The following is a 26,655-nucleotide window of genomic DNA, read 5'->3' as shown; positions in this document are numbered from 1 at the left end:
TGTTGTTTCTTTAAGATGCCCTCCCAGATTTCACTAGCATAAGTTGACAGTAGAGTGATTAATTTTACCATGTATTTTAGGAGAACCAAAGAATAGCAGTTACTTACTCAGCTAATTAAATGAGATCCAGATATGTATAAACTTTTATTTATGCAGTTGTTTTTGTTCTGAGGTATTTTACTTTGTTTTGTTTGTTTATGAGACCAAGCTGGCCTCAAACTTGTGGTAGTCCTACATATTTATAGAGAAGTGTGAACTACCCCTCAACCTATTATTAACCATGCTCTATAGGGGATGAGAAGGTGAAGAATGTGACAATTTGAGGAGTAAAAAATGAGTTGTAAGTGGGTGGATGGGTCTAGGACTTACACAGTGATTAGTAAATTATCATTTTGGGAATTGAATGGGCCTGCATAAGAGATAGACGAAGTTTCTATCAAAATCTGTCCAGGTATTGTTCATTATTCAATCTTCCTTTCTGAAGATATAAGTTTAGTTTAAAAAATTCATGGAGAAGATTAAATGTAATTACTTTCTTCTTTGAAGTGTCCAGCAAGTATTAGCGTAAACACGTCTGCTTCTTTCCAAGACCCTTTATTATTAAATTGGCAGCATGTCAGGATGCCATATTTTGAGGCGAATTTCTCTAGATGCCTTTAGATGCTTTCTTTAATTATTTTAGAATTGTACTGTTGGCTTTAGACCAGCTTGTTCAAACAACAGTTTTGCTAAGTCAACAACTAAGTGATTTAAATTTAAATTTCTTGACAAGGTTTTTCACCTTTTCTTGATACTCTGACTCCCCAGAATTCTAAGCATGGTAAAAACATGGAGAAATATGGTGAACGCTGACCTTCTCCTTCTTCCTCTTGGTTAGTGTGCTGGAGAAGAGAAACGAGTTGGTACACGCACAGTATTTGTTGGCAATCATCCCATTTCAGGAACAGAAGCTTATATTGCACAAAGATTTTGTGATAATAGAATAGTCTCATCTAAGGTAAGTTATGTTTCTTTTCTTTGTTCAAACTCACAGGATGCTCATATAAAGTTGCATATTTTTATTTATGCTTCTAAGAAAGCATACAAACATGGGCATATACTTATAGAAATCATAATACTAACTGTAGTAATTATTTCTCTGAAAGGGAGTTTATTTTTTAAAAGCCCATCATTTTGTCTGCTTATAACTTTCACTTGCCTTCCATTATGATTCATAGTGCCTGTTGGTTGTGCATATTACTTTAGATCTTAAAATGTTCTACAAGTAATCATTATTGACCTGAGGAGGAATGTTTATCAGTGGTCGAACATTTGTCAACATTTTGCAGGTTTGTGGGGGCTTAGTAATTATTTACTTGTATAAAGGTTTTTAAATTGCCTTTGAAAGGATTAGGGTATATATGATTTACATTCTTTTGGAGGGTGATTAGTGACTTTTATTTGCATTTCTTCTCTCTCCTATCTTCTGACTTGTATTTCTGGTTCCTAAAAGGGTCCATATTGCCTGTATACTGTTTGACCTATGACCTATAAAGTTAATCACATCACTTTTTGAATAATTGTCTTGCTTCAGAGTGATATAAGCTAAGAGCAGTGACCTGCAAGTTTGAATGCCTGCATTTAAGTCTTGATAAACTATTCATTAGCTATGTCACCTTTGTCAAATTAATCACTACAATTGATGAAAACACTTCTTACATCTCTTAGTACCCAGTAGTCATCACTCTGCTAATATTAATTTACTGATCTTTATTGCTGACAGAGCAGGCAAGGTGGTAGGTAGTGGATGGCTGGCTTACTATCAATCTCTTGTAGCATGGAACATATTTTGATAATATTCTTGACTTCCAAATGCAGCCTGGCAAGGGAGAGCTAAAACATTATTGACATTTAATTCAGTGTACACTTGCAGTCAGTCAGGACCTGAAACACAAAGTCATGTCCTTCCTTTAATAATACACCACATTTTGGCATTCAAATATTCCTTTGGTTTCTCCTTTAGGTAACGACATAATGGAGATTGTTTTTACTTTAAAGATTAATACGAAAATACAGGCAGAAGAAGGTAGATCTCTGTGAGTTCCAGGACAGCCACGATTATATGGTGTGAGGCCTGTCTCTACCAAAAAACAAACAAACAAAAAGATTAATATGTAAAATATAAATGTGAAAGCTAGTAGCCCACTGAGCATATATGTGGAACACTGATATATCAGATAAAATATTGATTTTCTTTTACTCATAAGCCCTGTCACAGAAATTTTATCTTCAGTCAGGAACTTATGTACTTGTATATGGGATAGGGAATGATACATTCTCTAAAGATTTTGACTTACTCTGTGTTACCCAACTAATCATTCAGTTATAGACCTTTGGCTCATAATCATAGATTCATGGAGGTAAAAGGTCCTATGAGGTTCATCTTGTTTACTTAGGTAGAGAAACTAAACCCAGAGAAAGGTCCCATCATGATAAGCAAGCACTTAGTGATAAATCCAGAAACAGCTGTTGTATAAGTGCCAGTAACTCTGAAGAAAGAGCCCTTTTTACGTTATGCTATTTGCATAACCTTCCCCATGTTTTCTCTTTCAACATCAAAAGGAAAGAATTATGATTTTTTATAACATCTTATATGGAAGATGATAAAGTAACATGCCGATGGTGACTTTTCATTAAATTAGTGATAATTGTTTTGTTTCACTTTAGTTCTCAATCTTATGTATTAAATAGAATGCTCTTACATATTTTTGTCAGCGTTGAAAAGAATCCAATACGATAACCTTAGTATAATGAATGATAATGACAGTGCACAATTTTTTTGTTGATGAAAGTTTCATCCCTGCGGACAGAAGACTTACAGGTTTTTGTTGTTTTTTTTTTCCTTTGTTTTACTGTGTAACCCTGGCTCATCCTGGAACTCACTATGTAGACCTAGAGACCTAGACTGGCCTCATGTTCACAGAGATCACCTGCCTCTACCTCCCAAGTGCTGGGATTAAAGGTGTGCGCCACCAACGCCAGGCTAGAAAACTCGAATAGGAAATTAACATTATTTAAATCGCACCTTAGCATATTGAATTGTTAATTTCATGAGATTGTAATGAGGATGAAATAAAATGATACACATAAAGCATCTACCAGTGTGTTTGGAATGTGTTAACACCTAGTAAATGTTATCTGTTCTTGTTATTTGTGTTTCTGGGATTATTACAATGCATTACTGTTGATATTCTTAGACTCTTATGATTTGAATGTACAGAGAGGGTCCTTGTTAGTAGAGAGACTTTGGATCTATTCTGGAGAAACCAACCGTTTTATAATTGGCCCTCATTATCTTCCTAACAGTACCTTTTGGTTCCATCTATTTGTACCATGTTGTTTTAATTCACGGAGTGTATAGTTTACAGACTGAGCTAGCTGTCTTCTATCTCTGTAGCAAGGGTTAGCTTCCTTTCTCATAAAATAACCCTGTAAAGTCAGAGGAACAGGGAATGGGTGTTGTTACATGGAGCTCTGAAGAAAACACTTTGACCTTTAAATTTTATTTACTTATGAAATCAGTGTCTCCTTTTCTTCCCTGAACACAAATGCTTCCTTAGGAAAAAATGTCCCTTGAGGCGATACTAATTTAAAGTACTCTGTGGAGATTTTTGGTTATCACCAGAATTTTGTAGCTAGTACAAAATTGGAAATTCCCTTCCTTAACAAAAGAAGCATTAATTACACTGCTATTGCTCTTAAGTTCTTTAGGGTTTTTTGTTTTGTTTTTAACTTCAGTTTTGGGGTTTTTTTTTGGTTGGTTTTTGGTTTGTTTGTTTGTTTGTTTTACAAATTCTGAGCTTCATTGTGCCTTTAGTGAAATAAGCAGTAAGCTATATATAGTTCATTTAGAAAGTTAAACTTGGATCAGAGTTTTAGGTCTAAATTTACACTATCATTTTTCCTTATTTAAAAAAAATCAAATTAAGGCCTGTGATGTGGCTCAGCAAACCTGATGACCTGTGTTCAGTCCTTGGGACCTATATGGAATCAGAAGAGTACTGACTCCCATCTGTTACAGACACATACAGTGAACAAACAAATAAATGACAAAAACCAGAGTCATCTATAGTGGAATTTATTAAAATTGAGAGGACTGATGCACTAAAACTAACCTTTACTCAGTCTTCCAGGCAAGAACTTAGGACAGAAAAGTCTATTTTCATCACTGTATTTAAAAAAGCTACTATTTACACATTTATCCTGTGATTGGCATTGTTTTTAGTTTGTAACAAACAGCAGACCAAGTCTGACTCCAGTTTTTAGATAAACAATTAAATTTTGGTAACTTCATATATGTGTCTGTAGTTCCATTTTGCTTATAATTAGAAAACTTTTTAAAAAGAATTATCTTAATCTGTGCTAAAATACTGGTTTTAGTATATAGATTTTATCTTAATTTGCCTTTTTTTGTGATAGGGTTTCTCTGTGTAGCCCTGACTAGACTGGAACTCTCTGTAGACCAGGCTGGCCTTGAACTCAGAGATTCTCCTACCTTTGCCTCCTGATTAAAGGCGTGCACCGCCACCACCACCACCTGGCTCTTAATTTGCCTTTTGATTTAATCAGTGATTTAAATGTCCAGTGCACAAATTTTACTCTTGATTTTAAAGTCTCAGTGGTGGCTTAACAAGTATAGTCCTTGGTAGGCCAAAGCAGGAGGATTGCCCTGACTTTGAGATTAGCCTGGTCTATATGTAGTATGAGATCCTGCCTGAAACAAACATTTGTCAAACACCATGCCAAGATCTTTATGGTAAGGGAAGTTACAACACCCCGAGGTCTTAGATTATACTCTGATGAAAAGAGAAGAGTAATAGTTTCCAATGAAAGGACTAAGCAAAGTTCTTAAGGAAAACGTTGATCTGGTTAAGCAAAACAGTAGTGGGGCAAGGAATGCATGTACTTCAGTGACATAGCTATGTAAAGCCCTAATTTTACTCCTGAGCATTGCAGAACAACAGCAGTAACCTAACAGGACCAGATCCAATAAAAGCTCCCTTTGATCAAGCTGTTAATATTACCCCAATCAGGACATTTCAGTGGCCTTAATGCTTAATTATTTTTTTAAAAAATGTTTAGTTTGAGAACAGAAGATCAGTGTTCCAGAAGTTCAGCTATTAGCAGCTTATTAGAGTTTAGCTTTTATTTATTTATTTACTTAAAAATTAAAAAAAAATTATGGGGCAGTTAAATGCCAGTTTTGAATTATATTGTTTTCAAAGTTACTGCATCAATGGTTTTAAATGCTTATCATTTTTATCACAAGAAAATTTGAGAATATCATAAAAATGTGGACTCTTTCTCTCAAATAATATACATCCACACTCAGTCAGCACTTAAGTTTTTGGTTGGTTGGTTGGTTGGTTGGTTGGTTGGTTGGTTGGTTGGCAGAGTCTCATAGAGATCTGGCTGCCTGTGTCTAAAGGGCCTAAAGGTATCCCTGGCATTCTTCATTTTCATTTCCTTTTTAAAAAAGATTTATTTTATGAGTGCTTTGCCTCTCTCTCTCTCTCTCTCTCTCACTCTCTCTCACTCTCTCACTCTCTCTCTCTCTCTCTCTCTCTCTCTGTGTGTGTGTGTGTGTGTGTGTGTGTACACTACATGAATGCTTGGTGCCTTCTGACAGTCAGAGGATGACATCAGATGGTTGTGTGCCATTATGTGGGTTCTGGGGATGTGAACCCTGTTCCTATGCAAGAACAGGTGCTCTCTTCTCTGAGGTGCTTCTTTTGGGCCTCAGAATTATTCTTCAGTTGACTGTTGATTGTTACTTTAATTTGCTTTCTAATGCTGTGATTAAACGCCATGTCCAAAGCAACTTTGAGGGGAAAGGATTTATTTCGCTGTGCAGTTTAACATCATGAAGGGAAGTCAGGGCAGAAACTCAGGGTAGGAATCTTGAGGCAGGAATTGAAGCCCTTGGAGGAATGCTGCGTATGTTTTTTTTTCCTCCTGGCTTGCTCAGTTTGCATTCTTATATATACTAGGACCACCTGCCCTGGAATGGCCCTACCCATAGGCTTCCTTAAAGGTCATTTTGATGGGGACATTTTCTCACTTGTGGTTCCCTCTTGTCAGGGTACTCTAGTTTGTGTCAAGTTGACAAAAAAAAACTATCCAGCACAGTTCTACTGTAGCTATTTACCTCCATTTTTTCCTTTCTCTTGAGATTCTCTGAACTTTGAGAGCTCCTAAGCCTTTAAAGGAGGTGCTAGGGGCCAACAAAATGTCTCAGGTAGTAAAAGGGAGCTTCCATTTAAGTCTGGCAACCAGAGTTTGATACCTGGGACTTGTATAAAGGTTTGTAAGGAGAGAGATCATGCCACAAAATTATCATCTGACCCCACATGCACACCATAGCACATTCACATCCCTCCTACCCACAAAATAAATACATAAATTATGTAAAACCAATTTTTAAAGCTTTAGAGCTACTTAGTCATAAATTCACATATACTGCCATGCTCTGAAAGTTTGACTTTCCAGTCACTTTATCAATGGATATCAAGATATGCAAATGATTGGAATAGGAACTTTTCAAGTATAAATTTAGCCTTTTACCTTAAATGGATTTTTTTTCATTCTGGTTTCTAGTCTTCTGTATTATAATATGTCCTACTTCTGTTGATTTTTAAATGGCCCAATCGTTGAGCTTAAGGCATTAATAAGAAAGTACATGTTGTGTATGCACTCAGATTGTGTGTATACCTTTCTATCTATGAATACATTCTCAGCTGTCATGAAGATAGGTGGTTAATGATAGAGACAAAATTTTATCTCTGAAAATGATCTGAACTCTGATCAGCCCAAGCCAAGAGAACTAATATGCTCATTCATTCATCCAAATAACTTATCTATAACAGAAATTGTTAGAAGGACTGTTAAGGAAGACAGCTAAACAATCTACCTATGTAGGAGTCAGTGCCTATTGAGAGGAAAATCAGTTCAGGTCCTTAAAAAGAGACCATCATTCCAAGTAAAGTGTCTTGACAAAGTAAAACTTCACTTTTAATCAAAAAAAGAAACTACTCACAAAAATGGAATAGCTGGCACACCAGGACAGTGAGTGGTGACTGTGTCTTCCCCATTGGTTGGGGTCTGACCTCATAATCTTTGTAAATGGCTCATTTAAATGAAGTTTAATTAAATGAGTTGCAACTCAAAAAGCAAAACTTTTACCCAGTCAGGTTGGGAGATTAAAACATTTGCATAAAGGTTTTAGAAAATGGGGGAGATAAAATGACTCTTTGATGGTTAACAAAGGTTTTACAGTGTTTTCAGAAAAAGCTAATATTTAATGTTTTTATAGTAATGAATTATGTCAAAGTTCATGTAATATGATACAAGACCATATAGCAAGGATTTAGATGGCCAAAAAACTTTCCAGGGGTGCTTCATTTATGAAAAGAATGTATTCTATTCCTCTAAATATATGCTGATGTAATATATGGTGTATATTTTCAATTGTTGGATATACTAAATGCTACTTTGCATGATAATAAGATTTTTTTCAAGTGTCTTTTCCAATAATACTTTTGGTTCAATCTCTTTTATAGTATACACTTTGGAATTTCCTCCCAAAGAATTTGTTTGAACAGTTTAGAAGAATTGCAAATTTTTATTTTCTCATCATTTTCCTTGTACAGGTAAGAACCCTATGAAACACCACTTCAACATGGAGAAATTCGTTTGTTTCAATTTACAATTTTAAGTTGTACTGTGACTGAAAAAATTGAACTTCAAGAATTTTGTGATGTTTTAGGTTTCTAAAGTTATATTAGAAATGAGATTTTATTACTTAATTTTTCATGGATTTCATATCTTTATCTTAAAAGGGTATGGTATAAGAACTTAATGATTTTGGTATATATCAAAATTAAAATTAGCTTAAATTAACAGTTTTACTTTGTTAAACACTAGCGGTGTGTGTGTGTGTGTGTGTGTGTGTGTGTGTGTGTGTGTGTGTGTGTGTGTGTGTGTGTGTTGGGAGAGGATAGTGTTTATTCATCTTACACTTTTGTATCACTGTTCATTACTGAAGGAAGTCAGGACAGGAACTCAAACAGCACAGAAGCCTGGAAGCAGAAACTGATGCACAGGCCATGGAGGAATGCTGTCTTCTGGCTTTCTTCCCCTGGCTTGCTCAGCCTGCTTTCTTTTTACCCCCGTTTTAAATTGAAATTAGAAACAAGCCTGTTTTGCATGTCAATCCCAGTTCTATTTCCCTCCCCTCCTCCCCCTATCCCATCCCCTTTCTGCCTCCCAGGGAGGGTGAGACCTTCCATGGGGAATCTTCAAAGTCTGTCATATAATTTGGAGCAAGGCCTAGGCCCTCCCAGTGTATCTAGGCTGAGAGAGGATCCCTCTCTGTGGAATGGGCTCCCAAAGTCCATTCCTATACTAGGGATAAATACTGATCCACTACTAGAGGCCCCATAGATTGCCCAGGGATCCTATGCTAGTTTCCCAGTTATCAGTCTGGGGATGGTACCACCCCCAATGGTCTGGGTTCCCCCCATCCATCAATCACTAATTAAGAAAATTCCCTCCAGCTGGATCTTAGGAGGCATTTTTCTCCTAAGAGCCTTCCTCCTATCTGATGAGTCTAACTTGGGTCAAGTTGACATAAAACCAGTCTGTACCCTGACTCAAAAAACAAAAAAGAAAAAAACCCCAGTCCTACCTCAGTTTCCGAAATAATGGAATTAAACGTATGTATACCACCATGCTAGGCTCCCCCCCCCAGTTCATTCTAAGAGACTTCGTTATTATTTTGCTTTAGAGATGTGAGTTAGATGGTAGCTCATCCAAAAGTTCATCAGCAGTTCAACAGTGAATAATTTTAAGGTAAAGCATAATAGGTGTGTTAGGAAAAAAAGTAATTCAGGCTGGAGAGGTGGTTCAACAGATAAAAGTACTGGCGATTCTTGCAGAGGATGCCGTTTCAGTCCTGGTGCCCATGTGGTGACTCGTACAGGTTAAACACCACTTTAGTCTATCTGAACACTTCCGGCTTTTCTCCCTGGTTACCCCTTTCTCCCTGCCTTATTCACAGTAGTGAATCCATCTGCTTTTCAGTCTTCCTTTTACTGTTTGGTGTTTTAAATTTTAGTCATTTTAAATAGTAATGCTTTACATCTTTAAGTGTATAGGCTATTAAATTTTTTCCTTCACTTACTACTTTAATGATACCTCATCATTTTAAATGAAGCAAAAAATGCCAATGAGTCGATAGTAAATGCTTTTGTATGTATACTCTTAGGCTAAATGGCACTGTAATTCAATTTAGGCCTCTTCCTTAAAACCAGTTTGGATCAGAATATAGGAAAGAGGCAATTGCAGTTGTGAATGATGAAATGTTTAGAAAGGCACTCTTGTATCCATAGTCAGATGTCTTAAAAACATAAACTGCACCATGGATTCTGTTTGCAGGAATCATTCAGTTTATTAAAGAGTACATTTAATTAAGTTCATTTAAGCAAATGCATGCCGACCAACTACAGTGTGTTGTACAGTAATCCCCCAAACATAAAGAATTTATATTGAAGTTATGAAGAGTCATGTATTCACTTAACTCAAGAAGAGATGGAAGGGTCTTCAAAAGTACACGATACCTGAACTGAAGGGTTAGAAGAGGTCTACATGACAGGATCTCAGAAACAGAGAACAGGTTGCATAAAGACATACATCTTGTAAAAGTCTAAAAGCCTTATATGTACCCTTCTTTGTGTCAGGGCTAGAGTGATCTTGGCTGGAGGCTGGAGATGATAGTGAGATTTGAAGACAGATTGTAACCACTACCTCACACCCCAAAAAATCTAGTTCTCCTTCCATGTTTCTTATTTTGGTAATTACAGAAACATTCACCCAGGCATATTAACCAAACACTTGCAAGACATCTGCAACCAATAGTTATAGCTCATCACTTAGCAGTCTTTCCATTTTTTTCTCCCCTCATCTTCAGTGCTTCTTTCCACATCTCTTCCTTCTACCCTAATCCAAGCCATCATCTTTCACTTGGAATACAGCAGTGGCCTCACAAGTAGACTCCTGTCCTCCATTCTTACTCTTACAGAGTAGTAAGAATAAATGTTCATGCTACCTTTCCCTGTGTATGTTCTTCAAAGATTCCCTACTGAAGCATGAATAATGAAAAGTCAACAGCTTTCCCTGCAGTTTGACTCATGCCTGCCTCTCCAGCACTATCTCCACTATACTCTTTTGGCACTGCTTTTTGTTTTGCTTTGTTTGATTTCTTGTACAAGTGTCACTTTACATTTAGAAGAGAGACTTTGCGTATATTGTCCATTGTACCCGAAAACCTCCTTTGAGATAGTTAACTCCTAACTACCCCATAGATCCTCAGCATCTGTACACTGGTTTTAATGTATTGTTTTCCCTTGTAAGCTTTGAGCTAAATGAAGGCAAAGATTTTTTAATCTTTTTTAAGCAGGATTTCTTGCGGCTAGAAGGTAACAGTATAGGGGCTGACAGACTGCTTTTCAGTCATTAGCTGATAAACCAGTGCATATTTCAATAAAGGAGATCATCTAATATGATATGAAAACTAGTACTGAATTTTCTTAAATTAACTGTTGTATAGATTACTTTTGTTGTAATTAAAGTTAGTATTCATCTCATTAATGAAACGTATTTTGTTTGAAATGTTTGCAACATGTAAATGCTAAATATGAGTTAATAGCTAATTTTATTTTCAATTTAATTTCTTTACCTAGGTCACAGTGGACACACCAACCAGCCCAGTTACTAGTGGACTTCCACTTTTCTTTGTTATAACTGTTACAGCAATCAAACAGGTAAATCTATTACTTAAACTATACCTGTCCTTTAATGCAACTGGGTTTAATTTTCTTGTAAATTTTCTAAATTATTAACTCTTTTCCTTTGCAATATCTATGTGTATGTGGTATAAATGTAATAGAAAGAACAAGTAGAAAATTCAACTCAGTTTGGAAATGGCAAGTGGGTTTTAATGTTCATTAATTATTTTAATGTGATATGTATTAAAATTTCCAATTCCAATGAATTGTTGTTGCTGTTGCCTATAGCACAGAACTTAAGAACACAAATACTTGAATTTCATTATCATCAGTAATACTGTTGAGGAGAGTGATGGGTAGGGGAGACTTTCTTGTTAGAGCTGATACGCTGCCACAGATTATGATGTGATTGTCTTTAAAGTATTTTGAACATTTTTAAATTGTTCAAATGAAGTTGAAACTATCAACACAAAACTTTAAGTGGGGTGTGGGTTAACTGTATAGGAAAAGGCCACAGGATCTGCTTATTTGCAAACACATTTTTAGATAATACCTATCAACATGCTTTCTGAAAGTACCTTAAGGAAACTTGCAGATTGAAGGAACAAGGTTACCTTCTCTCTTGCCTATCAGGGATTATACAAATAGTTTTATCATGTATTTCATTGCTAAATAAAGACTTGGAATGTTCTTTCCCTTTGGCTATCTAGATATTTTTCTGAATATCATAAATTTTTAGTTCTAAGAATAACATGCATGGTTTTCTAAGGATTTTACTGATTCATTCTATACCCAGTATTAGTTCATGTTTTGTCCTTCCTTTCTTCATCAGCATCAGAGAATGTACCCTATGAAATGATAGCCTAGTGTTTTCATAAAGAGGGACAGAATAGGAATGAGGAGAAAAAGGGGGGAGAGGAGAGAAAAAGTGATCAAGATTTTTTTTTCAAACAAATCTATGTGAAAAGACACAGATATTCCAATGAGGCAAAAAAGCATTGGCTATAAAAAGAGGAGGTCATGTTCAAATGAACGTCCTGCTTCCTTTGCTCTGTTAACTTAAATCTATTGCACACAAAAAGCCCAAAGGAAAATGAACCATTAAATCTCTCTGATTACTTTTTAATTCTAAAAACAAACACCAATTTCTATTTTGTTTAATCATTACGTCAGTGGAGAATTTTAATTCTTATCTCTGTAATATGTAAATTCTCTGGCAAAACTATTTCAAATTTTCCTACTTTCTGCATGAGAAGAATTGCATTTCTAAGTGATAAAATATAAGAACAATCATTTTTTCAAATTAAAAGTAGAAACATCTACAGGAGAAATAACTCACTATTTAAGAGCACTGGCTTCTTTTCCAGAGGACCCAGTTTCTATTCCCAGCACACAACCATCTGTAACTCTAGTTCCAGGGCATCTGACACCCTGTTCTTGCCTACCCGGTCACTGCACACACAAGGTTCACAGGTGTACATGAAGACGAAATACCAATACACATAAAATAAACAAATCAATCTTCCCAACAAAGTAGAAGTAGTTATAAGGTTCCTTAATCCTCAGACATATATTAAAGACAACATAGGCATTCATTAGAGTACTATAGGAATAAATCATAGTGTTTCACAATGAAGAATGTTAAGGCTCTACTACCTGTTTTCTCTTTATATATCTGAAGAATTAAGGAACACAATAAAGCTATTTGCCTAAGGAGTATGTTTAAAATGAGCCTCAAATTTTCTCATTGGTTGGTTGGTTTTGTTTTGTTTTTCGAGACCAGGTTTCTCTGTGTAGCTTTGGAGCCTATCCTGGCATTTGCTCTGTAGACCAGGATGGCTTCAAACTCAGAGATCCACCTGTCTCTGCCTCCCAAGTGCTGGAATTAAAAGCATACAGCAATATATTTATTTATCGTATCTGTGGCATTCTGTGTTGAAATTAACATTATAAAGTTATAAATAAAATTTTTCTTATCTTTATAGGGATATGAAGATTGGCTTAGACACAGAGCTGATAATGAAGTCAACAAAAGCACTGTTTACATTATTGAAAATGCAAAACGTGTAAGAAAAGAAAGTGAAAAAATCAAGGTACTATTTTACTAAATCACCCCTTTTAAAGCAACTCTTAATGGTGTGTGCATGTGCACACACATTCTTATGCCATGGAACATGTGTGGAGTTCAGAGGACAAATTTCTGGAGTCAGTTCCCTCCTTCTGACATGAGTTCTATGGTTCAGAATCTAGTCATTATGCTTACACACCAAGCACTTTGTTTGTTTGCTTGTTTTTGTTGTTTTTCAAGACAGGAATTCTCTGTGACTTTGGAGGCTGTCCTGGAACTCACTCTGTAGACCAGGCTGGCCTCAAACTCACAGAGATCCGCCTGCTTCTGCCTCCCCAGTCCTGGGATCAGACCAAGCACTTTTACTCTCTGAACCATCTTGCTGACCCTCACTCAGGATAACTGCAGTCTTGCGTGATAAAATTGTACATTTGAAAGTATACAAATCAGGGTAGTAGTTGTGTAGCCCTTTAATCCCAGCACTCAGGAGGCAGAGGCAGGCAGATCTCTGTGAGTTCAAGACGAGCCTGATCTACATACTAAGTTGTAGGACAGCCAGGGGAAACCCAGTCTCAAAAATACAAAAGAAAGTATATGAATCAGTATCATTTATTTATTTTCACAATGTTATATTAACCACCATCACTGTTTACATCACCAGAAAAGGAAACTCCATAATCATTATACATTATTTCTTCTACCCAAGTCCTGTCAACACTAACCTTTCTCAATGAATTTAAAGTTTAAATATTTCACACGAATGAAATCATCCACTACATGAACTTTGTGTTTTCCATCTTTCAGAATATTTAAAAATTCCATTTATGTTTTAGCATGTATCAATAATTCATTTCTTTTGATGGTTGGATGATAATATATTCTATGTGTATACCACATTTTCTTTATTCACTAGCTAATGTTTCTGTTGGGGGCAGCTATAGATATTGCTGTTCTGAATTTTCAAGAACAAGTTTTTGTTTGAATATCAATTTTCAATTCCTTTGAGTATATGCCTGGGTTTGAGAATTACTAGTCTTATGTTAATTTTAGTGAACTACAGAATTGTTTGTGCACAAAGAGTATACTGATTATATTTTCAGAGCAAGGTGATATTCATATTTTATTTGAATTAATCACTGTTTGCTTTCTCTACCAAGTAAGATCCCTGCCAGATGACGTTTAGATTTTACCACATCAAACGCTTTTGGTTGTCAGTAGATTTTTTTAAAATAATAAACAGTGCTGTTTAGAACTGGTTTATGTTCAAAGCAAAATGTAACAAAGTGTAGCCATGTAGCCAATGCTCTGCCACACAAGCACCCTTTTCTATTGTGAACATCAGTAAACCTCCTGGCACATAAAATTTAGTTTACAGTAATGTTCATTCTTGGTGCTGTGCATTCTATGAGGTTTGACAAATACATGACATATGTTTAACCTTGTAAAATCATATACTATAAAGTCACTGTCTCTAAAAATCTGTGTTTAATCTCAGTATTCTTCATTTGCCCTTAATCTATGAAGTCACTGGTCCTTTTATTACTATATGCTTTTGCATTTTCCAGACTATTATATTGTAAAAACCATACTGAAACCATTCCATATATAGCCATTTTTTAAAATACTGACTTCTTTAGCTTAGTATACATTTAAGTTTCCTCCATGTCTTTTCATGGCTTGATAGCTTATTTGTTTGTAGTGATGTGAAATACTAATTTTTCTGAATATACCAGTTTTCTTGATTATCTACCTTCTAGAGAAGGAATACATTTTACTCCTTCCAAATTTTGTCAGTTGTGAACAAAGCTGCCACAAACATTCAAATATAGGTTTTTATGTGGATATAAGTTTTCACTTCATTAGATTAATATCTTCATATCGAGATTAGTAGTATATGGTTTCTGAAATGGGCCTGCTCTGCTACCATCAGACCTTTAGTGTTTGGTATTTGGGTCAGTCTAGTCAAGAGTTAGGTTGCCATTGTTTCTTTTATTATAATTATTGCTATTTTAATACACTACTGGGCTTTACATTCTTTTGAAAGATTGATTCCAGCTATCCTGAGTTTTGTGTTGGACCTGGGGTGCTGGAGTGTTTTTCATAATGTTACTTTTCCACCATCTTCCTTTAACTTATTCAGATGGCCTAACTAGCAGTAGATGTCTCTTTCCGTTGCTTTGCTTCTCTCTCAAAACAGTATCCTGCTGTTTCTTATTTGTTACTCAGTATGAAACTCCAGATAGGAACAGAATAATTTCTTGGTTTTCCTGTACCAATCTCAATATTGGCCAAGTACTATGCACCTGAGTTTTATATAGCATCGTAGTTTTCTAGTCTTACAGTCCCATCTCTCATGGTAGCCAAGTCCTTGGTATAAATTGGCTTCCTATCTTATCTCATGAAGCAGTTTGCTTGCATTTTCTTTCTTCTGCCTCTTCCCTACATTTGCCCTAGATGTAAGGCAAGCTTTTTGCTTCCTGTAAGAGAAAGGTCCATGATACTGGCATGCCTGTGCCTGCCTGTCTCCCCATAGCAGTTAATCACTCCTGTGGCTGATCAGAAAAGATGGTCCAATTAGGTCCTCATGCTTTCTCATGAGCACAGTGGGAGCCTGTGGAAAAGATCTGAGAAATGGTCCACTCATAACTCTCAAGCTTGTGGGGATTCTAAACTGTCATAGTAGCTTATACCTAGCATTTACGAATTGCTTAAAGGAGATGACCAGTTGAGGCTACATATTCACTATTGTTGGGAGTCTTAGTTGGGGTCATCCTAGTAGATTTGTAGAAGTTTCCCTTGCACCAGATTTCTACCTGACCCCAAAATGCCCCCATTACACTAATTGTCATCAGAGAGCTTCGTTCTGTAACTAATGGAGGCAGTTGCAGAGATCCACAGCCAAGCACTGAACTGAGCTCTGGGAATCCTTAAGCCAGGGGGTTAGGGGGTCAATGTCATTACAAGAGAACCCACAGAGACAACTAACCCTGGACTCATAAGAGCTCAGACACTGGACTGACAGCTAAGAAGCCCACATGGGACCGACCTAAGCCCTCTACATATCTGTGACAGTTGTATAGCTTGGTCTACTTGTAGGACTCCTGGCAGTGGGAGTGGAATCTGTTCCTGACACTTTGGCTGGCTTTTGGGAACCTGTTCCCATGCTGGGTTGCCTCGCCCAGCCTTTATGTAGAGGGAGGAGCTTAGTCCTACCTCAGCTTGATACTTATGCCATTCTTTGTTGACTCCCGTGGGAGAAGGGAATGGGAGCAGAGGAATATAGGTGAACTTTTCTGTCCCACCACCCATATCCCAAATAACCATACAGAGACTTATTATTAATTATAAATGCTCGGCGTAAAGCTCAGTTTGTTATTAACTAGCTCTTATAACTTAAATTAACCCATATATCTTATCTATGCTCTGCCATGTAGCTCAATACCTTTTTTTAGTATGACAAGTTCATCTCCTGCTTTCTCTGCATTTCCTCATCACTCCCCAGACTCTGCCTTGAGAAACCTTTTAGCTTTTTTTTAATCAATCACTGTGTCATATATTCACACAGTGTAAAAGAATATTCCACAGAGGATGGAGGATAACTGTGTTCTCAATATAAAATAAATGAATATATTTAATTAATTAAAAATTTTATTGAAAGGTCAGTGAGATGGCTAAGTGAGTAAAGGCATCTGCTACCATGTTTGATGACCTGAGTTCAGTTCCAAGGATCCACATGTTAGAAGAGATTTGACTCCCAAAAGTTTCATCTGACCTCCAAGTATTAACTGTGGTACATGTGCCCACACACATCATATACATGCAATAAATTAATTAAGATAGAAAAAATTACTTTAAAATTATTGTTGGTCCTAGTGTTAGAGACTTGTAATCCAGCTACTTGGGAGGCTAAGGTAGAGACCTCACATGTTTAACTCCTCCCTACCCTACACAGAGCAAGTTCAAGAACAGTTTGGGCAACTTATTGATCTCTTAATGCCTGCACTTATAGTGCTTATAGTTTAGTTGTAGAGAATTTGCTCATCATACTTAAAGCCCTAGTGAATATGCTATTTCTACTGCTCTACTTTGTTCATTTGTTTGTTGGTTTGTTTTCTTATTAATCTCTTTTATGATAGTCAGTTTTGTTTATGATCTAAAAAAGCCACTGAAGATCTAAATGCATTACCAGCCACACTAGTCAGTCATAGAGGCCAGGCTCAAGAGACAGAGGCAGATGGATCTCTGTGAGTTCAGGGCCACCTAGGGCTACATGGGAGTGAGTCAGTCTAAAAGAGAAACAGAGCTCAACAGTAGTGAGGTATATAAGGAAACAGCAGGGTCTCAGAAGTGGCATTCATTCTCCAGTCATACTGGGGACAGGCAGGCAGTTAGTCTCCAGCCTCGTTGAGGTCAGGATCGTCCCAGCCTTAGTAGAGACATGAATTCTCTATGGCTGGCTACTTTGCTTTCCTGTTCTTCAGCTTGTCTCTGGGTTTTTATTATTCGTGTTACACATTTTTCCTGGGGCTGGAGATTGTTAAGAGTACTGATTGGTCTTCCAGAGGACCCTGGTTTGATCCCCAGCATTCACATGGTGGCTCACAACCATCTGTAACTCCAATCTCAGGGGATCTAATACCGCATTCTGGCTTGTGGGCACTGCACACATGCTTTACATTGAAGGGTTACTCAGGAGTCAGACTGGGGTTAGAACCTGAAAGATCAGCGAACCAGAAAAGCCACTAGTCTTCCCGACCTGCTCCATTACTTCTTCCAAACAGAGAGCCCGGTCCCTTCCCATTCTGCCTTACTACTTCCTCTCCTATCTGTCTTCCACACACTAAAACATCTGTGGTTAATTTTGGTCAGCTAGTGGCTCACTCTGCCCTCTGACTCCAAAACCTTTATTTGTAAGACACTAACAAAATATCTCACAACATTACATACCTACCAGTGCAGGCAAAACAAATAGTATCTGTTGTATGAGAGAGACTATATGTATTATTGGAGGAGTGAATATGCAAAGCAAAGGATAATAAGACACATGGAAGGGAGACAGGACAGGAAATCTTTTTATTATTATTTACTTTAATTTATGTTACTTATTTATGTGTATGTGGTATACATGCATGTATATTGTGGTGTTAAAAGGCGATCAGTTCTCTCCCACCATGTAGATTCTAGGGTTTGAACTAGGGTCATCACATTTGGTAATAAGTGTCCTTGCCTGCTGAGCCATCTTACCAGCTCCCTTTAAAAATAGAGGGACTGGAGAGACGGATCAGAAGTTAAGAACAATTGCTACTCTTGCAGAGAACCTGGGATCACTTCCTAGCTCCCACATAGCTCTTCACAACTATCCTTAACTCTACTTCAGAGGTTCTGACACACTCTTCTGGTCTCTGCAGTCACCAGACATGCATGCAGTGCACTTACATACATGTAAGCAAAACACAGATACACATTTATTTAAATGTTTTTAAATGGTAAATAGAAACAAACTATGAGTTGATTGAGTCATTCTCTTTCCTTACAGTTTCCTTCTCCTTTGGCTTCAGGGTAAAACCTAAATTCCTTAGCCTGCCTGGCCTGTCCCATTGTGGTATTTCTTCTGTGTATTTAAATATAGCTATTGTTATATCTTAACAAACATTTATGTTACCGTGGAAGGAAACATTTGAAAAGTAAAGTAATATTTTAAATTAATTTAATTGTAATTTCTAATTCCGGTGCTTTTGGATATTTATTTATATTATCAAAGAAAATAATTTTTCCATTTGAGTAGGCCTAAAATCTTCACCTTAATATCCCAAATCATACTAGAAAAGTAGAAAAATTTCATGTATTACTTGAGCATTCACCGTCAGTGTATCCAGGTCAGTGTAACAGGCTTTGACTTCTGTGAATGTGACTTTCATCCTAAGATCATCAGGTGCCTCTCTTTACCTCTCCTGTATATTCAGCCCTCTGATGAACTTAAAAATACTGTTTTGTAGATTGCTTGTAGTGTATTTATGATTAGTGGTAATAGTCTTGTGGGTTTTGAGGGTTTTTTAAGTTTTGTTTTTAGGGTTTTTTGACAGGGTAATTTTCTCTGTAGTGTGTCATGGAAATTGTTTGGAAGTGTTTTCTGAAGGCTTTCTTATATCCTTCTCAAGAAATATACTCTGGTATTCTCAATTTGTGAATAAAGTAGTTAATATTGCATTAATAAGTATTATTGATATTCATCAAATAGTTAATATGTGCACATTACTTAATGTTTTGCTTGTTTCAAATTTCCATTATTAGTCTTCTGCAATCATTGGAATCATCTAAGACATTTACCTAAGGTTATATTATTTAGTAACAAGGCTGGGACATGAACTCAGGTTTTAAAGTCTTCACTTTTATGCTTTGCTCTCTGCATCATTGAATGGTTCAAGATTTCATCTCTTAAGTTTTTCTTCTACTTGGGTCAAGGATGCTTGCTGATAAGAGATTGTTGTTTCTGCATCATTGAGTTGTTCAAGATTTCATCTCTTAAGTTTCTCTTCTATTTGGGTTCAGGATACTTTCTAATAAGAGATTGTTGTTGCTATATTAACTGGTTCTTCGGTGGATGAATTCTTGGAAAGCTAAGAACTCCCTCTCCGTGTCAATTATGAGGAAACTTGATACTTTTCTCAATTAGCTGAGGTATTCTGAACACTAAAGAAGGAACCCAATAATCATAACTGCAGACAAAATATGCTGAAATATATGTGGTTCAAAGTGAAAATGTGGAGGGCTCTGGTCATGTAGTAACTGATCTGAAACCTATAGATTTTCTTGCTTCATTCGTGAAATGACAGTAGAAATCAATTCTTATTATATATCAGTTTCAGTAATATCAGAGAACATAGAACACATGAATGTCAGAATTACTTATTACACAATAGTACTAAGATATTCTGAAAGCATCCTAAGTCCTTATGACCTTAAAGCGGATTCTGAATGTTCAGTAATAGTCTTTCATTTCTTTGCATGTCGTGTAGAATGCTAAGATACTCCCAGAATCTCAAATCTGTAGATGTCTCTTAATAAAGTTTTAGCTTTAATGTGTGCTATACAGAATAATTTGTTTAGAATTTAAAATATTTACTGTTATTTTAGGTTGGTGATGTAGTAGAAGTACAGGCAAATGAAACCTTTCCCTGTGATCTTATTCTTCTGTCATCCTGCACAACTGATGGAACCTGTTATGTCACTACAGCCAGTCTTGATGGTGAATCTAATTGCAAGGTAATGAGACTCAATCTGACCTGAGCATTTTATTCTCAGAATGGTTAATAAGACAGTTCTGCTGTAGCCAGCATGGGACTGATCTGGACCCCCCAAATGTGAGTGTCAGCGAGAAGGCCTGGGCAACCTATGGGGCCCTGAGCTGTGGATCAGTGTCTATCCCTGGTATACAAACTGTCTTCGTGTGCCTATAGCACAAAGAGAGATGCTCTCTCAGCCTGGACTCTTAGGGGAGTGTCTGGACCCTACCCAGAGTAAAATGACAGACTCTAAATATCCCCTATGTGGAAGGATTTGGCAATAGGGTGGGAGGGAGGGGGGGGAGGGGAAGTGCGGGAGGAGGGGAGGGAGAGGGAACTGGGATTGACATGTAAAACAAGCCATTTAAAATTAAAATAAAAAATGATAAAAAAAGATTATACATCTCTGAAAGCTATCATTTAAAATCATGTTTATTACTAGACTGGTGATAATAACACCTTACCTTTATTTGTGTAGAACCATTTTCATACAATTTTAAGATGTTATCTCAATAATATTCACAACCTTGGAGGTCTTTCCAATTATAATTATCACTATTGTCCATAAGAGAAAGCTGTTACACAAGGAAGGGAAGACAAACATCAGAGTTGCTCAGAAGTTACTGGTTGGTCCAGAAGTACTGTCTCCTAATACTCTTTAATCCCTTATCTCATTTTTACTGTTCTTGTAAGTATATTTATATTTATAGACAGTGGTTATGTAATTATATTCGAGCTTCTAAGTAAACACCCACGTTGGAGAATAAGTTTACATTGTGGGGGGTGGGGGAGACCCATGCCCTAACCAAAAGCCATCACAGTTTTTATAGCACCACTAAAACCTAATATTGATAAAATTCAGTTAACATGTTATTTAGGCCTTTTGTTTTGTTGTCCTTAGGAATGAACTCTTGGCCCATGTGTTCACAGTAGAGCTACCAGTGAGCTATTTTTCACCCTAGGCTTTTATAAATGACAATACTTGTGAGCTAAACTACACAACTATAGAATCAACTTTAAGTATTTAACTTTATAATTCATCTAGTTTTATTTTTAGACTGTTTATTTTTGTTTAAAAGATTTATTCTGAGTCTGGAGGAAAGTATAGTTAAGAGCACTGACTGCTCTTCTAGAGGAAATGGGTTCAATTCCTAGAACCTGTATAATAGCTCAAAGCAGCTGCAATTCCATTTTCAGGGAATCTGACTCCCTGACCTGCTTCGGCATGCCCTGATCTGCTCAGACACTAGGCACAGAAGTGGTACACAGATGTACATATAGTCAAAACACCAATACAAATGAAAATAAATAAATACACATAGTTTTTCCTGTGATATAGCTAGTCTACTGTGGAGTAATTTGATTACATGCTTTAATGCCTTAGGTTATAGTTTAATAAATGTGTTATTTATTGTAACTCAGAGGAATTTTAAGTATGTTATAATAGTCAACTTAATCAAAATAGATGATAATTTCACTTTGCTGGTACTTTCTGACAAAGCCAGTTTTGGGATGTTATGATCCAGTGCTCCATGGAACATAAAGTCTTATCCTTTCTGTGCTGCATTTAAGGAGTAATTCTGGTTCAGTGGAGTGCACATGCCTTTAATACCAGAGACAGAGACAGAGACAGATGAATCTCTGAGTTTGAGGCCAGCATGATTTACATAGGGGGTTCTGGACCAGCCAGTGCTGCATGGAGAGATCCTGTTTAAAAGAAAAAATAGAAATACTAATGAGCTCACATCCAGGCATATCTTTGATGAGGTTTCCTACTTTCCCTGTGGAATAGGACTCAGAATGTGAAATAAATGCTTTACTTGTTACTGTTTACTGATTTTGTGTTTCAAGCACATGACACCAAATTACTGGTATCTTAGAGGTTTAAAAACTGAGTTATATTTTAGGTATTATCAAGATAGAGAAATCTACCTAAAGATTATCTAACATTGAAAATACTGTTTGGAGGAAGAAAAAGTTCAATGTTCTTTTATTCATTAAGTGGCAAGAAGTCAGAAGTCAGATAATATTTTTAAATGTAAACCAAGATGTTCTCTAATATCCCTGAAGACTGTTTCACCAGCTTTCCCTTATGCATAAGTAGTGTAATACTTGAATCTTCATTAACCTTTGTTCACAGTAAATAAATGGGCTCATTGGAGCTTGTCTTAATTTTAAATAAATTAAGAGCATGTTGCATATATATATAGACTATCTTAATTGTTGAATATAAGACATTATCCTTCTGTTTCTATATAAAATATGCCCATATTGAACAGTTTCAAAATCATTAAACTGTTTATGTAATGGAACCATTAATGTTTCTTCTCAAATCTTGGTTTTATATATGAGAAAAATATGTTAAAATCTTCATGGGGATTTCACGTAATTATATGGAAACTACAAATGTAATATGCACTCCAATGTCAGTACAAAGAAGAATTTTTGTTTTCTTTTACCTTTGAAATCCTTTTGGAGCAAGGTTACCTAGTTATTTGTAATGTATTTTCAGAATGGTATCCTGCGATTCATTTGGTGTAGAATATCCATCAGCATTTGTAATACTCTGCTTAACCCTCTTGCTCTAAAATGTGCTGTTTCTGAAATCAGTTAGATATACAGTTACAAAAAAGAAATACTTTATATTTGATTATTTTGTGCTTTCATATAGACCCATTATGCAGTACGAGATACCATTGCACTGTGTACAGCCGAATCCATTGATAACCTTCGAGCAACCATTGAATGTGAACAGCCTCAACCTGACCTCTACAAGTAAGCACCTTGTTTTGCTTTGTTGCTGTCTGTTGGCTCTGCTTTTTTGCCACCAGTATAGCAAACAAACACCCACTACTTACCATTCTATTCTTACATATTTTTATGAGCTGTTCTTCCTCCTGGAAAGGAAATTAATCAAATCAACATTGCTCACTACCAGCCTAAGATAATTCACTATGGGCCCAGGCATCCTATGTTTTCTTTTCTTTATGTTACTTGTAAATATGGCTATCAGTTTTTTTAGATTGTTACCCCAAGCCTCATCTATTTGACTAATGGAGTTCCCAGAGTTAATTCAAATAAAAATAAACCTTTTGCATCTTATCCAACATGAAACAAGCAAGAGGATATGGGACAATGCAATTAGTAGGCACAGTATCCTTTCTTATTAATGATTATGATGAACTAAAGATTGTGAATAGGCCATTTGTTGTTCACAATAAGCCATTAAGTTCAAGGACAATTAAAATGGTGTGTTTTCTTCTGGCTCATGGATGTATGTTTTCTGATTAACATGCATTGTGGATTGTCAAGAACTTGTCATTAGCTTCTAAGAATGGTTCATTTAATTAGGGTATGGTACTGCTGAGGCTGTAGTAATAGTTTTTAATTAATTTCATTCTATACTGCTGTTGCAGGGAACATTCACTATACAGGCAAACCATCATGTTAATTCATGTTGTTGGTCATAATGGAGGACCAAATGGCTAGATTTGGTTTACTAAAATATGGAACAGTAGAGAAATAACATCCTACTATGAGAATGTTGACACCCCACACACACACACTTCATTCCTTGTTTCCTCTTTCTCTTATTTATGTTCATGTTGACACTAAGATCTAGAGCCACAAGCAAAAAAAAAATCTTTCTCCACCTTCAAGGAACTCAATGAACAAAGAATATCAGTCAATAAAGCTAAGCTTACAGTACAATAGTAAAGATGTATGCCAAGTCCATGAAATCACAGAAGAGAGAGTGGCTTATTCTCCATGAGAATATATGTATATGTTACACACACATCTATACAAATACATATATTTATAAGGGAAAACTCCAGATTTTGCAGTTCCCTTTAGGTAGGCAAGGTTATCCTAATTTACCTAAGCTGAATCCCTACAATGCGACTTCAGAATACCAAGTATTTCTAGTACTCTGATCACTTGTACTATGTTTATCAAATTCACTTACCTTTCCTAGGGGGAAAGAATATGCCTTTTTAGTTTATTGTATCTTCAGCATGCATCTAGTTCAGTACTTTCAAAATTAACATAGAGTGAATGGATAGTGCTTCCTATTTTGTGTATAAAAATGTTTAAGTTGAGACATTATAGAGATAACTCAGTGATTAAGAGCATGTATACCAAACACACATTAGACTTCTCATAACCACTTATAGCTCCAGGGGGTCTGATGCCTCTGGCTACTTTGTTTGCATTCATTTACATGCACAAACACAGAGGTACACTTAGAAGTTCATACAATTAAAAATTAATGTTTTTTAAAGAAAGCATGAATTTTGAGTGGTAGGGATGTAGATAGGGAGAAATTGCAAGGGTGAATATTATCAAAATAATATATTGTATGAAATTCTCAAGAATTAAATTATATTGAAAATGTAAATGTTTTAAAAGTCTTTGAACTGTATAATATATTACAGTAAAACTATTTTCTATAAGGAAATGCAAATTACAAAGTACGTATAGAAGTCTTGTTAAGGGGAGGTGTTAGGCCTTTTTTATCCTACTTTGCAAAAATGTATGTTACCTTGTGTCTGGCCATATTAAGTGCTTGAATCATATCAGTTGCCAGACACAAACATTTTTAATGTGATATAGTCAAGTGTTCTTTGTCTGTTAGTCATACCAATATCAATTGAGATTCTGACACAGAAGCTTAAGGATAGAACCCAGAAGTCTGCTTTAAAAAGCTTCTTTCCACACCTGTAATTCATAAACAAGCTCGTGTAAAAACCACTGAACTAATTATTTTGAAAATTGTACATAGTATCAGAAACCATTCTTCGCATGTATCTAAATTAAAAGTCATGTTATTTATAAAAAGATATCATATAAGGTACTTTGTATATACCAAGTGGAACTTCAGATAATTTTAATATGTTTTTATACTCTTATAATTTGTAATGTTATTTAAAGGTTATGTTTAAATGTTATATAATATAAATTTAATGTAACTTTTTTCAGAAGCTTCATAGAATTTTAAAACCATTCTTTTTTTCATTATTTGTAATCTGAAGCATTTCCAATTACTGGTATTTGGATTTTACACTTACCATTGTGTTTTGTTTTTGTTTTTAAACAGGTTTGTTGGGCGAATCAGTATCTATAGTAATAGTGTTGAGGCTGTTGCCAGGTTAGTTTGTTATTTTTTTTATCTATCCTTTGTGAAGGAGGGATATTTCTCTTTTAAACCCACTAAAATACTCAAGTGCCTTTCCTTAAATGAAGTAAAAAGATGATAAGTAACCTTGTGATTAGTCTGGTTGTGGTGGTAGGTTCTCTTTCTATTTGGTAGGAGATTATTATTGAAATAATGTATAGAGTTTCCAAAAGACCAGAAGCTCCATAGTGTAACGTGAAAATAAAAATCCAGAGCCCGACAAGGGGTTTAAGGTGAAGATCAGAGAAGCAAAGCAGCCAGTAACTAGTTCTTTCCTCTACCAAGCCGAAATGGCAATCCTGTGCCCACCAAGCCTCAGACTGCTATCTATGTTCTCCTAAATGTGGCTGGAGACAAATTCTCTCTTGAAACACTTTGCTTCTTTCTTTTATACCTTTCAAATCCTGGGATTAAAGGTGTGGGATCTCTGGTTCTGAGATCTCTTTTGTTAAACCATACCATGGGACCAGCCAAATGTTCAACCAATAAAGACACTTGCCATAAAAGCCTAGTTATCCGAGTTCAATCCCCAGAACCACTTTAAAGGAAAAAGATCTGACTATATAAAGTTATCCTCTGATCATTTCATATACATACTCTGTGGCATATGCACCCACATAAACACAATATATATACAGAAAAGCTTAGTTAAAAAATTAGAAGAGCAGAGCTCTGTACCTGTTGACTGCTTTTCCAAACCTGTTCTAGACATTACATTACATATATTTTCCTTGGTTGTATAGTGAGTGACAAGGCTAAAAATACAATTGGAAAATAGTAGTTTATGGGACAGTAATTAAGGATCTAGGCAGTAAGGAAAATGCTAGAAGAATCACTTGGACCTAAATAAAATTTAAGATTAATCATTTATGAGGCAATTCATACAAAGAAGATGCTTTCCTTCCTCTTTTATCATGCAGTTAATTGTCTCAGCTTTTCTTTCCACTTTGCCTTGATTTTCCAAAAGTCAAGTTTATTCTATACAAAGATGTCATTGTGTTTTTGCAGCTTGGCATTTGCCTTCCCAGTCTTTTATCTGTGACCCTCTATTTCTCAATTCTTGTAGCTCTTGTCTTGCTGCGTATCAGTCATAATATTTGGTCCTTCTGTGTATTTCTTTACCTCTGCATGTTGCTGGCTGCCCCTTACTATGCTTCCATCTGGCTGTACCCTCAAGTCACTTCAGATGGAGGGATCATTCTGCTTATCCTAGGGAGTAAGCATATGGTAGAAATAGGCACATTCTGAACCCCTTAGAGATAGATGTGTGTCAGAGCAAAATCTGTCCCCAGTATTGATGACATT

General features: G+C 36.0%; 1 protein-coding gene across 8 annotated transcripts in view; it reads left to right on the top strand.

Moving 5' to 3' along the window:
* Window positions 1–26,655, top strand: part of Atp11c (ATPase phospholipid transporting 11C) — a 175,621-nt gene that overhangs the window by 72,014 nt on the left and 76,952 nt on the right. For all 8 annotated transcript variants that reach the window (XM_040744669.1, XM_040744670.1, XM_040744671.1 and 5 more), the window contains exons 2-8: window positions 878–997; window positions 7,599–7,688; window positions 10,779–10,859; window positions 12,809–12,916; window positions 20,026–20,154; window positions 22,846–22,949; window positions 25,273–25,323. In XM_040744669.1, coding sequence (XP_040600603.1) covers window positions 878–997; window positions 7,599–7,688; window positions 10,779–10,859; window positions 12,809–12,916; window positions 20,026–20,154; window positions 22,846–22,949; window positions 25,273–25,323 — 683 coding nt within the window. The remainder of the gene's footprint in view (window positions 1–877; window positions 998–7,598; window positions 7,689–10,778; window positions 10,860–12,808; window positions 12,917–20,025; window positions 20,155–22,845; window positions 22,950–25,272; window positions 25,324–26,655) is intronic.

Source organism: Mesocricetus auratus, unplaced genomic scaffold, assembly GCF_017639785.1.
Source record: "Mesocricetus auratus isolate SY011 unplaced genomic scaffold, BCM_Maur_2.0 Super-Scaffold_100003, whole genome shotgun sequence".
NCBI lineage: Eukaryota > Metazoa > Chordata > Mammalia > Rodentia > Cricetidae > Mesocricetus > Mesocricetus auratus.
Note: the sequence above shows the minus strand (reverse complement) of the source record. Positions and strands in the feature narration are given on the sequence as shown.